At 38.8% G+C, this 14,767-nt stretch overlaps 1 protein-coding gene across 1 annotated transcript in view; it reads left to right on the forward strand.

The window, feature by feature from the left end:
- Nucleotides 1–14,767, forward strand: part of LOC126249607 (cadherin-87A) — a 782,263-nt gene that overhangs the window by 720,838 nt on the left and 46,658 nt on the right. Inside the window, exons 33-35 of the mRNA XM_049951276.1 lie at nt 18–153; nt 6,404–6,528; nt 6,695–6,796. Of these exons, the coding sequence (XP_049807233.1) occupies nt 18–153; nt 6,404–6,528; nt 6,695–6,796 (363 nt within the window). The remainder of the gene's footprint in view (nt 1–17; nt 154–6,403; nt 6,529–6,694; nt 6,797–14,767) is intronic.

Below are 14,767 nucleotides of genomic sequence, written 5' to 3' on the forward strand. Positions count from 1 at the left end.
TTTTTTTTTTTTTACAGGTGTGACATGTATATGCATGTTGTTGATGAGAGTACTCAAACAATTGCACCAATAGCTGAGGTTTTAAAAGTGATTGATGCAAAATATGATTATTTGAAGAGCTACTATGCAGGAATTTCAATTCAGAATGTTGTGGTAAGGAACAGACATATATAATTTAAGCATTATAGAATGTAAAATCTCCGTGCACTAAGTGGAAATCGAAGATATTATTCAATGTGTAAAGCTAAGAATGCTGTCTTTCTCTCTTGTGATAATAAAGCTCTGCAGTGAAGGATCTTTGTAACACTGAATGCAGTTTAGTAAGACTAGAGACAGAAAAATCATAGCTCATTGTCGTGTACATGTCTTTCCATTCAGCATTGATTTTCTCTTTTTAATATAAGTGACAAGTCACATAAAACCAAGACTGGAACTTCCAAGCTGTCATTTTACAATAAGTTTAGATTTAATACTGTATGATGTAGGTAACTGAGTTTCAGGATGCTAAATAGGTTGCAAAATTATAATACAGTAGAAAAGTTCAATTTTTGGTCCCTTCACAATGTCATGCACAGAAAGTATTATACTGCCTTACATCATCAACAGCAGAATGCCGATACACAAAAACTACAGAAACCTCTGCCAAATTGAAGTGTTCATTAAGTGGAAGCAGAAAAAAGATATATTTTATTTTTTAAGCACAATTACTTAACATTTGTATCAGTTGTTCAGAATGAAATTTTCACTCTGCAGTGGGGTGTGTACTTATATGAAACTTCCTGGCAGATAAAAATTGTGTTCTGGACTGAGACTCGAACCCGAGACTTTTGTCTTCCGCAGGCAAGTGCTCTACCGACTGAGCTACCCAAGCATGACCCACGACCCATCTTCTGCCAATATCTCATCTTGGAAGTTAGGAGATGAGGTACTGGCAGAAGTAAAGCCATGTGGATGGTTCGTGAGTCAAGCTTGGGTAGCTTAGATGGTGGAGCACTTGACCATGAAGGCAAAGTTCCCAAGTTTGAGTCTCAGTCTGGCACGCAGTTTTAATCTGTCAGGAAGTTTCATGTTGCTAAAACATTACTTAGTTTTATAGAAGAAGATTTTTAAACATATGTTCAGTATCTGCAGCGAGGAGTCCTGTCATAATAAACTTGAAAACTTTTTGACAGCTGCTCTCTTCCATTAGATGATGCAATGCAGAATTCCAAAAATTACACAGGCCAATGATGAAAAACTTTTTTGCTGAAAATACCTTATTCTTATGTTTTTTAGGGTGGGATATCCAAATATGAGACTTTAAAAAAACTGTATCGCTCACCATTTCTTCTCTTTTTACTGTTAAATTTATTAAATTACGCAATTTTTTAAAGAATTTAACAGCTTTTATATAGTTAAAGTAATTTTAAAAGGACGTGTAATGAATGTAGATGATGTTGGTAACACTGCTGAAAAACATTTGCTGGCAAAAAAAAGGTCGATTCTATTTTTGTGTTAACAGATGGTGTTTTGTTCACTGTCAACCTAACCTCACTTTCCTGTTTCCTGTACATGTCCTCAGTACAATGTCTAATTGTGGTCGTAAAAACTCTGCTGACAGTTTTTGTTATATTTGTGATGAATTTGTGATTAAAAAAAAACCACCAAAGTAACATTACAGGCCTTGTGAAACGGTTTATCAAGAAGGTAATAAGCTATCCTAGCCTTCTGTCCGCCAACCGACCAGTAGGGCATGGTGTAGATTTGCTGGTTCCTGAACCACCAGATGATTTAAATTCTATTCCAACAGAAGTATTTTCTGATGTACAATGTAATTTACATGAACCAGATGATGATGAATTCCATTGTAATACAGAAAGTCTAGAGCCCAAATAGACTGAGTTTAACGATTTGGTTAGGGATCTGGGCTTAATGAAAGAAAAAACTAAATTGCTTGGCTCTAGATTAAAAGAAAAGAACTTATTGGCAGTTGGAACCAGCATATACATGTATAGAAAGAGAGAGCAGCAGTTTTCCAAGTCTTTTCAACGAGAAGGTGATTTAGTATACTGCTCAGACATTCTCAGTCTGATGAATGAGTTTGGTATTGAATACAAAAAGGAAGACTGGAGGCTGTTTATTGATTCATACAAAACTAGTTTAAAGGCTGTTTTACTACACAATGGTCACATGTATGCATCTATACCTGTTGGACATTCTGTTCATATGAAAGAAAGCTATGAAAACCTAGAAATAGTGCAGAATAAAATAGGCTATTCTGCTCATGGTTGGATGACATGTGGTGATCTAAAAGTAACATGCATGCTTCTTGGTCAGCAAGGTGGCTTTACCAAATTTCCATGTTTCTTGTGTGAATGGGACAGTAGGGATAGGGATCAACACTGGTGCAGTAAAAACTGGCCTTTGAGGGAGTCTTTAAAACCTGGTGAGAAGAACATTCTATGCAAAAACCTTGTAGATCCAAAAAATGTACTCCTACCACCTCTACATATAAAGTTAGCCTAATGAAACAATTTATGAAGGCTTTGCCTAAAGATGAACCATGTTTTAAGTATCTCTGTCAAAAGTTTCCACACCTTTCAGAAGCTAAACTAAAAGAAGGAGTCTTTGTCAGACCTGACATTAGAAAATTGATGTTTGATGTTAACTTTGAATCCACAATGACCTTAAATGAAAAAGAAGTGTGGGTATCATTCAAGTAAGTCGTCACAAAGTTCCTATGACCTGAAATGACCCAGAATATGTTTCTATTATAGCTACAATGTTAAAGAAGTTTAAAATTTTAGGATTTTTAATTATACTCAAAGTTCACTTTTTGAACAGTCACCTTGATTAGTTCCCCAACAATATGGGAGATGTTAGTGAGGAGCAAGGAGAGCATTTTCACCAGGACATTAAAGTGATGGAAAAACGCTACCAAGGCCACAGGAACACCAACATGATGGGGGACTACTGTTGGTCACTTCACCGAGAAGTTCAGCAAGCGACTCATCATAGAAAAAGCTATATAAGAAGCTTCAAAGAAAAAAGAGAAATAAAATACAAACCAATTCCAGCTGACAAGTGAAACCTCTATTAACACATATGATTGTTTTAAGTAGCTTACTGTAAATACAAACCATGCTTATGTTGTAACAAAGGATTTCATTAATTTCCCCGTTTACCGTATAGCATAGGATTTTTATACTATATAATAAAAAGCATATTGCTTGAAGACTATGGGTGATAAAAAAACTAAGGTAAATCTGGATTCAGCTCATAAAAATCGATAAGGATCATCATCATCATCTTGGACAGTTTCCAGCCACTGGCTGGGTCTGTCGGGAACACAAGCCTCTCCATCGTGTTCTGTCTTTCCACCATTCCCCCTCTTCCCATAAGTCCAACCCCTCATCCAAGTCGTGGGAGATGGGCAACGGCACAAAGTAGGGGACTGCCTATAGGGGCGATGTACAGCGGGGACTTCGTGTGCCCCAGGACCGCTACGGTAGCTGGGAAGGCCCTATGGGAACTCTGAAACGTGACGGCTAACGGGGCTCTGGTGAAGCTGCGATAGGCCTAGCAAGCCAGTAGTGGATAAATCAACTGCTTTTAAAAAGGGAACATGCCTCGGATCACGATAAAGATCAGCTATCAAAAAAAATTTTCTTTGGCCTGTGTTATTGATACTGCTACATGGACGAATATGCATCTTGTGCAAAATTGTATTGCATTTTATTTGGCATTGGATGAATGTGTCAACCTTTTTGACACAGTGCCTTGTAGCTGACAAATTGTTCTCACATAGGTTACAACATTCTCATCAACCCTTGTGTCTTACTAGGCTTGGTCCAGAGACAATGCAATAGGTGCAGATGTTCTAGCATTTAAAAAGGAGCATACTGACAAAACAGTTTTTCAATTGAAGACTTTTGCTTCTGAAAATATATATGATACATCCATGCATGTGAGTTTCATTCAGTCGAGAAGTCCTTCAGTGATGTGGATGACATGGGACTGAATTTCAGTTACAAATATGTTCATAGTGTGGTGTACAACTGTGTTATAAAATTTGTAATAAAATTAGTTTATTTGATTGCTATAATATTTCTAAATTTCCTCACTTGACAAGCTAGCCATTCAAAATGTTATACCTGAATGCACAGCACTTTTCCCCACAATTTAAAAGGGCTATATCTTGAGATAGTAAATACACATTTTCTAAAATGAATGTGAATTTCCATGGAAAATTTATGGTATACTTTACATTTAGTATGTCAAATGGTGAATAGAATTTAGACTAAATACCGTTTTAGATGTTGCACATACCAAACACATCACAGAGGATGGCAACCTGTTCTTATAGCACCCAAAAAATGTATGGCATCATCTGAGGCTCTGCAGGAAGCACAGTAAGATGAATGAGTTTGATTCATTTGAGTACTTAATTTATAACTCAATACTGGTTAATGGCTATCATGCAGATCTCAGTGGAACATTAATGAATATATGCAAATCCCATTTATACATAGATGAATAATACCATGAACAAAGTGTAAGACACATTTTACTGTGCTATCTCAACGAGTTCAACTGCAGGAGCAATGCCACATTCCTGCATTTATGAGATAGACCCCTAAAGCTGGAAAAAAAGACTTTTATTTCCTTGGCATGAAGAGTAGCTCCTCACCTCTGAACAAAATTCCACATGTTTTGGAAGAGACCACTGCCAACATTTCTGCTTCAGTTTAGAATTTTTAGCCGCAAGAGATCTGGGTGATGACCGTCATGTTTGCACGATGTCAGTGAGATGGTTCAGGCCATGACTTCTCACGACTTCTCACCTAGTTCTTCAAATTTATGTTTGGTTTTTTAATAATACAAATTCACTGCTCCTTTTGAGAAATTTTTTATTTTAGATTTGTAAGTGTGTCACCATCTGCATATCATTCACAACTGAAAAAAGATGCCCAAAATATATCCACTGCAGGCATCATTTTTATCTTGACTTTGATTATATTGTTTTATTGTTGACCATAGTAAATAAACAGGAACCACAGTACAAAATATTTCCTACATGTAGATTACTGATCTGGTTCATATGCCTCTGACTTAAAAGTCTTGTAGAATGTCTGCTATGATCTCCTTAATGTAGTTAATGATGATGGTGAATTGTTATTAAATGATGTATCCAACACTAAAGAATTTGGATTTCATTTCTCTTCACATTTATTAAGTTAATGTTTAGCTTGATGATAAACTTTATAAACTATAGGACATCTATCCTTTGCATAGGTCAGTAACTTAAACAACTTGGAGAGTGTTCAGGGAGTCCACAAGTGGCAGCAATAAATGAAATAACTGTACATGTTATGCAATTCACTGTGAATTTGAACTGCCTGATACATAGTAACTGCACACTTTTAAATGTCTATCTTTTGACTAGCAGGCACATACTGACATAGTTACTTCAGATTGTAACTGCTTTGCGCCGACTGATAGAAGCTATTTACAGATATGCATATTACAAAAAACTACACGTAGCTAAAATACTAAGCTATTCCAGTGTAGACATTAATATAAAAGGCAGCAAAATTAAAATGGACAAATGTACAATAATCAGTGAAGTAAGTTTGCTTAACAGTCAGCTGTATAATTTGAAAATGGCAAAATTAACGGCACTATTTCATCAGTGAGAAGTATAGTGAGCATGGGATATTCCAAAGTTTGACAAAAGCTTCTAATCTGAATAATGAACCAACTAACAAGTTATTTTAGTGAAACTATACATTTTTGGCAACAGAAAAATCAAAGCTACAAAACCATGGAACTGAATTTTAGAAATTACATTTTAGGATTCAAACATTCTGGAACATGAAAATCTTGAATACAAATGGCTTTTAAAATATTATGTTTTCCAAATAAAGTTAAGCATTTGTTGAAAAGAAGAGAATAAAAGCTTTGAAATCAGCTATGTTAATCTTGAAATACACAATTTTTAGGAGTGTGGAGTTTTGAAATGCACATGGTCTCCAGGTATCATAAATTATGAATATTTCTTTAAATAAAATGTTTCCATAAGAACTAAATATACCACTATCATCAGTGGCCTGAAAACTACTATGATTTCATGAAATATAGCAAGGGAAAAAATGTAAATATTTTTGTTTAGTTTGTATGTATGTGTGTGTGTTTATCATATATGTATTTCTGTTGTATATGTACTAGTAATGAAGCAAAAATACTGGAAAGTAAATAATAATAATACTGCCCCCCAAGAGTGGTATAAGGATGAGTAGCATAATTCCACTTTGCTGTGTTACAAGCAAAGCCACAATTTGGCTAACTAAAACTGAAATAAATTACTTACCTGTATGTATGACATTTACACTGGTAAATTATTTGTCTTTCTTCTTTGTTACAGCCAGCATTTGTTGGAGTGCAGGAGGAAGCATTTGATCCAGCACTTGCTGCACTCATTGCCCTTATAATTGTTCTTTTTGTGGGCTCAATAACATTTGTTGTTGTTTGCTGCTGCCTGAGACATTGGTATGTATGTGTTAATGATATTTTTACTTATTTTATTGATATTTTATGGACATACCATGCAGCTGGCACCATATTACGTTAGCAGTACATCTGATGATTACAGCAGATAAAACATTAAGAATTGTTAATTCACTAGTTTAAATGTTTTTGCTCTTTTTTCTCTTAGGGTCATTACTGTACCAACAGATCTGAAGAAGAAAGAAGCATTGATTAAGAAAGAAATTCTGGATGAGCTTAACACAACAGAAAATCCGCTGTGGATAGAACAGTAAGTAGTGATAATTTTTTTCCCCTTTTTGACAACATATATTATGACTAATTAAATGACTAATTAAAATGACATAGATAATAAATTGTTGGAGGAAACTTCTGTAATTAAATGAGGGCACCACCTGTTATGAAAAGGGAGGGCCTAAGTGACCTCTCTCCTCTGAAACTCCATTCTGAACTCTCCCAACCAATTCCTATTCTCTCTCAGTAAAAGAAGTCTGCTGTTTCAAAAGCTGGTAGCACTGTTTTCTATTTTAAGAGTTTCTGTCAGCAGTATTCAGAGTTGATTCAACAGAAAGTAAATATTACTAATAATTTTGTGATCTTATACTGAATTTTTGTTTTTATACAAAAAAATCACTCTGCAAAACCTGCTGACACAAAAGTGGACATACACTACATTTTCAGCTCTTAACATTTGCTCTGACTTCTTGTGTGAATTTCCATCTGTTTTCTTCTCACAACACTGCCATTATTTCTGTAATTCAGTCCTTTCCATGTTTCACTAAATGTTAGTGTAAGCTTTTCAACAATTTATTAGTTACACTTTTCTGTTTTTTTTTTTTCTGTAGGTACTTATATTTGCATCATCTTTCTTAGTACCTACTCAGTTTTTACAGCTTCATGCAGTCCAGATATTCACAATGTACAGATTATGGTTAATTATGGTTAGCTAATAACTGCTCACTCTTATTCTCCCCCCCCCCCCCCCCCGGCCACATTTCCCACCTTAAAAAAAGTGTCCCATAGTGCTGCCATTTGGCTCTTAGCTCTTTTCTTGAACCACTTTTCCATACTAGGGTAACCAGGTATTACAAATTTATGATCATCTTTTTTACCCAGCAAGGACTTTCCATTCCTTGATTTTGATAAATCCTCCTCCTATTCCTTTTGAACATCAAACCACTTATCATGTGTTACAACTTTTGTTCTATGGAATGTGTTATTAATATATTGATTACTTTATTCTGTCCTGTCTTTATGTACTCACATTTTTTTCTCTTCTGCCATAATATTTTCTTTATTCTCTATGTGTAAGTATGAGATGTGATGAAAAATATATTAATCAATGTTAAGCGGTCCAGTTTTAAAAATTGTCCCCACTATAACACCTCAGATACTGTTCATGTTTGGGGTGTGGCTATGAATACATGTTTTAGGTAGCTCCACAAATTCTTAGTTCACAATATTTAATACTTGAGTTTTAAAATACCTGTGAGTAAAGGAGCATAGCCTCCTGATACCACACCCAGCAGTGGTATCCTGTTCCCATCATGTCCCTATATGCTCTCACATGCAGCACTAGCATTGTCCCCCACCCCTATAACTGGTCTTGTCTGTGTGAGTGGCACTTGTGTGTGTGTGTGTGTGTGTGTGTGTGTGTGTGTGTGTGTGCAACTCAACGCCTCCTCTATGGGGTGAGTAGCAATGTATCCTTTCCATACTGTTGTTATTCCATCTTGGACTTTCCATTGTTTGGTCCAACACATTTATTTCGAGTAACATAGAAAAAAGTAAAATTTCATGATTGAAATAATATAAAAATGCTATAACTGCTTTTAACATGTAGCGTAGGATTTGCTAAGTAATTAAGTTTTGCTTTTTTTTTACCACTTTTATTAATGCATTCCTTGACAGTTTGGTACTCTTTCATGCAAATGTTTACAGAACATGGTTCTTAGGTGAGTTAATGAATGTAAAATCTTTGCAGCTCCATTTGCTACTGTGCTTCAGTAGAAGGGAAACAAAACTATTCACAAAGTGGGCAGTTTATTTTATGATCATAACTTTTAAAATGTATATTTTCATTTTACTCCTTACATTGGACGGATGTACTCTTAACAGAACAAAGCCTGTATTAATCCTCATTTTTGACAACGCCTTTGTCAAAATTTGCTCATAACGGTAGAGAATATTGATCAATGCACTTCGTTCAAGACTGTAACCTGGTTGAATTAGTACCACATTTGTAAATTTTTCCTTCTGTAATCTGTACATACATTGGACACACTCTCAGAATTTTAGATTGGGTTCCTAACAGCTTTCTTCTTAGAATTTAGTCTTCAACCTAATTCTTACAATATACACTGATAAGCCAAAACATTATGACCATCTGCTTAATAGCTTGTTTATATGTCTTTGCAACTGCTATAACGTCAAGTTTAACACATATATTTCAGAACAACACAACACATATAAGTCACAGAGTAAGTTGACAAGCAAGACATGTGTACACGTTAGCATTCGAATGAGCACTGAGTCCCAGTCTAGCGGCCGCTGCTCGGCTGGCCGCTTAGGTGGCGCAGCTGCTGCATGGCTGGCAGACAGCGCCGCACGTAGAGGATGCGTGTAATTGCGCGGCGGCACTTTGAATGATCGGCGAGTCACAACACTATTCCCCCCTTTGAAATTGTTGCACTGGTCTTGATGGAGGTGTCCTGGAGATGGCTAACATCCATAGGCGTTGTTAGACTCACCGTAAAGTCTCGAGGAGAAGGCTTCCCGTACGGACAGAAGTGTCCCCGATGATAACGGGTCAAGATGACAGGAGACGTAGGGGTCGAATCTGCTGGGGCCCCATGCACCAATCTGCCCGTTGCGGCAAGTCCAGTTGATATGACAGGAGACATGGGCGATGTGTCGGCGTCCATTGGAGGAGGAGGCGAGTAGATTTGCTCTGACAGAGGATGGTGATCCGGTTCCTGCATGGGCACGTCTCCTGGTGGCGTCCGTTCATGTGCTGGCATCGTGATGACAGTGAGAGGGCTGCATTGTGAGTATTGAGACATGCCAAGATCCCGAGCGTCAGGTAGAACCGAAGGTGGTGTAGCGGCATTCAGAACAGGCATTGCTGGCACACGAGGCCGAAGCTGGTCCGAATGATGCATTGCAACACCCGTGTCCGTCTGGATGTCATACAGGCGTCTGCCACGGTGTCGCGGCCCGGGCTCCATTTTGGACGCCTGCCATATCACCGTACCCAGACGAGGTTGTCGGCGGTGAACCGGCCAAGCGAAGGCACCCGCGGCCATGAGGTGGGAGGCCGCAGAAGATGAAGTAACGTGCAGGGCTGTTGGCCATGTAAGAGCTCAGCCGGGCTGTGGTCGCTCATGGGGGTGAAACAGTAAGACGCCAGAAACTGGAGAAGCGCATCATCAGCAGCAGAAGAAGTCAGAAGTTTCCGCATCTGAGCCTTAAAAGTGCGAACCAGTCGTTCAGCCTCACCGTTGGATTGTGGATGGAACGGTGGGGCCGTGACATGCATAACACCGTGACGAGCACAAAAATCCGCAAATTCGGAAGAGGCAAATTGCGGACCATTATTAGTAACAAGAGTAGAGGGGAGGCCTTCCAAAGAAAAGATGCGGGCGAGAGCACTGGTGGTTGCTGCGGTGGTAGGCGACGTGCAACGGACAATGAAGGGAAAGTTAGAGTAGGCGTCAATTACGAGGAGCCAATAAGTACCTAAAAAGGGTCCCGCAAAGTCAGCATGAATGCGCTCCCAGGGCTTCTCAGGCGAAGGCCACGGTGACAAAGATGACTTCGGGGCAGCGGCCTGTGACGCACAAGGGCCGCAGGCAGCGACCATGTGTGCTATTTCAGAGTCGATGCCAGGCCAGTACACATGACGGCGCGCTAGAGATTTTGTGCGAGACACACCCCAGTGCCCTTTGTGAAGGAGGCGCAAGACTGAAGCACGCAAAGACACAGGTACCATGACACGCCGCGAAGCATTGTCAGTGGAGAGGAGGATAACACCATCCCTAGCCGTGAGGCGGTAGCGCAAAGCGTAGTAGTTCTGCAATGGATCAGAAGTCTTAGCAGATGGGCGATCTGGCTAACCCTTCCGAATACAGCGTAAAACCCGGGAGAGGGTAGGGTCTGAACCTGTAGCAGCCGCCAGCCTGTCCCCAGTGATGGGGAATCCATCCACAACCCACTGCTCGGCAACATCCAGGTGGAAACACAAAAGTTCGTCCCTATCGAATGCCTGATCAGGATCCATGGGAAGGCGAGACAGAGCATCAGCATTTGCATGTTGAGCCGTTGGCCGGAAATGAATCTGATAATTGAAACGAGACAAGTAAAGAGCCCATCGCTGGAGGCGGTGTGCAGCCTTGTCGGGAAGTGACGTTGATGGATGAAACAAGGAAACAAGTGGTTTGTGATCCGTAACAAGATGAAATTTTGAGCCATAGAGAAAAACACCAAACTTATGAAGAGCATAAATAATGGCCAAAGCTTCTTCTTCAATTTGAGAATACTTTTGTTGGGCATCCGTGAGCGTTTTGGAGGCATAAGCAATGGGTTGTTCCGAACCATCAGAAAAACGGTGTGCAAGGACTGCACCAACCCCGTATTGAGAGGCGTCTGTGGCAAGAACAAGATGTTGGCCAGGTTGATAAGTAGCCAGGCACGGGGCCTGTTTCAGCATAGTCTTCAATTTCTGGAAAGCCGCTTCGCATGACGCGGACCAGTGAAAAGGCACGTTTTTATGCGACAGGCGATGCAATGGCTGAGCCACCGAAGCCACAGACGGTAAAAACTTGTGATAGTGTGCTATTTTCCCCAAGAAGGTCTGCAGTTCCTTAACAGATGTAGGGCGAGGAAGGGCATCGATCGCAGCAACAGTTTGCTGAAGCGGACGAATGCCATTCCGAGAGAGTTGAAACCCCAAGTACGTGATAGATGCCTGAAAAAATTGTGATTTCTTAAGATTACAGTTAAGACCGGCAACTGTAAGACATGAAAAAGTGTGCGGAGATTTTGAAGATGTTCTTCAGTGGTGGAGCCAGTGACAACAATGTTGTCCATGTAATTGATACACCCAGGGACAGGTAGCAATAATTGTTCCAAGAAACGCTGAAAGAGAGCAGGGGCGCTAGCAACCCCGAATGGCAAGCGTAGGTATTGATTGAGGCCGAAAGGCGTGTTAAGGACCAGAAACTGCCGGGAAGCAGCGTCAAGAGGAAGTTGATGATAAGCTTCTGACAGGTCAATTTTAGAAAAATACTGGCCTCCAGCAAGTTTAGTGAACAGTTCCTCAGTACGGGGCATAGGGTAAGTGTCGATGAGGCATTGAGCATTTACAGTGGCTTTGAAATCGCCACAGAGACGAATATCACCATTTGGCTTAGCAACAACAATGACAGGAGAGGACCACTCACTGGAAGTGACAGGAAGCAAGACCCCTGAAGTTGTGAGACGATCCAACTCCCGTTTTACCCGATCACGAAGGGCCACAGGAATGGGCCGAGCTCGAAAAAACTTAGGCCGAGCAGTGGGTTTGAGCGTGATATGAGCTTCAAAGTTGTTTGCACGGTCTAACCCAGGAGAAAAAAGGGACGAAAATGTCGTCGACAAGGAATCCAGTTGAGCATAAGGAATAGCATCAGAGACAATATTGACAGAGTCATCTATGGAGAACCCAAAAACGCGAAAGGCATCGAAACCAAAAAGATTTTCTGCGTTGCTCTGGTCGATCACAAATATGGGAACAGTGCGAACGACAGATTTGTAATATACCTCAGCATTAAACTGTCCCAAGAGAGAAATCTTCTGTTTATTGTACGTCCATAATTGCCGAGTGGCAGGAGACAGGAGTGGAGAACCCAACTGAAGATACGTCTGACAATTAATTATAGTGGCAGCAGAACCGGTATCCACTTGCATGTGAACATCTCGACCAAGGATTTGGACAGAGGAATAACTTCCCTGAAAGGGAAAAGTGCAATTGACAGACAACACAGAATCAGAATCAGCGTCATGTTCATGAACATCATGTATGCGGTCGGATTTGCAAACGGAAGACACATGACCTTTCGTTTTGCAATTGTGACACACAGCCCAACGTTGGGGACAATCCTCACGTGAATGTTTCGTAAAACACCGCGGACATGAAGGAAGTTGCCGGGGGTTTTGCTGCAGTTTCTTAGCGGGTTGTTTACGGCTAGGCTGAGGCTGCACGTGGGAACGCACTGCGGCCACGTCGGCCGGCGGGGACGCGCCGCACGCGTCGTCAACATTATACAGAGGTTGTATTTCCCCGACATCACCCCACGCTTCTATTTGCGCCCCAGCGGCGCGAGAAATTTCAAAAGACTGCGCAATGGAGAGAACTTCATCTAGAGTCGGATTCGCCAACTGAAGGGCACGTTGCCGAACTTCTTTGTCTGGCGCCGACCGAATAATAGCATCCCGTACCATGGAATCGGCATAGGATTCTTTGTGAACGTCAGTAACAAATTGACACTTTCGACTGAGGCCGTGAAGTTCAGCAGCCCAAGCGCAATAGGATTGATGTGGCTGTTTTTGACAACGATAAAAGGCAACATGAGAGGCTACCACATGCGTTTGCTTTTGAAAATAAACAGACAAAAGTGAGCACATTTCAGCAAAGGACAAAGATGCAGGATCCATCAAAGGAGCCAATTGCGACAACAACCGATACATTTGAGATGAAATCCAGGAAAGGAACAGAGACTTACATGGTTGTTCGTCCGTGACATGAAATGCCAAGAAGTGCTGTCGAAGACGTTTTTCATAATCAGACCAGTCTTCCGCTGTCTCGTCGTAAGGAGGAAAAGGAGGTACAGCCAACGACGAGAAACGCCCCGCATTTGACGCCGCGAACATATAAAAAGAAAGAAGACTTAATCTAGCAAACAAACAATAAAGCATAATCATTAAAATTAAAACCATTAACACAAAAAAATTAGAATGATAAGAACTTAAATAAACTGAACCTCTAGCAGTAATTATTAAAGAACAAATTCAAAAACTAAGCAAAATCAAACCAAAAGAAAAATAATCAATACCAAAATAATATCTACTTATATTCAAATCTGCATATGAATAAACACAAATTATAAAAACAAAACTTGACAGAAACATTAAAGAATGAACCAACCATCAACAATTATTCAGCAAACAAAGAGGAATCAAAAAATTAGTTATAAATGAATACTTTTAACATAAAGATAAACCAAAAGAATTTAAAAAATCATTACCATGAGAACGAATTATTGAAACTAAAATAGAAAGACCTAAAGCACCCTCACAAACAGAAAAAACTAAAAAAATAACAGGAAAGAAATAATCATAATCAAACTCAATAAGAAAAACAATAATTAATATAAATAAAGAAAGAATAATATATTCTAATCTCAAAAGAACCATCAATAAATGTTTACGTTTAAAAGAAAAAACATAAACACCAGCAAAATAAACCAACAAAGAAGTAAAAACAGAGAATATAAACATTAGTTTTAATAGTTTAAAAAAAGCACCGGTCTTGTAAACCGGAAATAAGTCTAGCCCCCGCTTTTAAAATTACAGAGGTGGAAAAGCTCCCATCATCGGTCCCCAAAACCGATATTTTAAATAAACTAACCCCTGAAATGATTAAAATAATAATTATATCACTATCAAACGTAATGAATATTAATTTTATTAAATTAAGACACCCAATATCAATAATACTTTTCATTATCCTACAAACTTTTTTAGTTGGATTAATAACAGGAACAATAATGGAAAGATAGTGATTATCATATATTTTATTTTTAACGTTTCTTAGTGGTATATTAGTTCTATTTATTTATATTACAAGAATTGCATCAAACGAAATATTTCAACCTTAATGAATTACCATAATTATTACCTTAACAATATGGGTATTTATTATATCGACATTAATTGTCCTAGATATAACAACATTTATAGACTTTTTCAAAAATACTGAAACTATAAATATTGATAATTCAATCAATTACCAAGAAATAACAATATCTTTAGAAAAATAATATTACAGACCAACATTCATTATTACAATAATAATAATAATTTATTTATTTTTAGCACTATTAGCAGTTGTTAAAATACTAATATTAATCAGGGACCTATTCGTAAAATAAGATAATTTACTAATGAATAAACCCTTACAATTAAGACATCATTTTATTAAAAT

The sequence above is a fragment of the Schistocerca nitens genome, chromosome 1, assembly GCF_023898315.1.
Source record: "Schistocerca nitens isolate TAMUIC-IGC-003100 chromosome 1, iqSchNite1.1, whole genome shotgun sequence".
Taxonomy (NCBI): Eukaryota; Metazoa; Arthropoda; class Insecta; order Orthoptera; family Acrididae; genus Schistocerca; species Schistocerca nitens.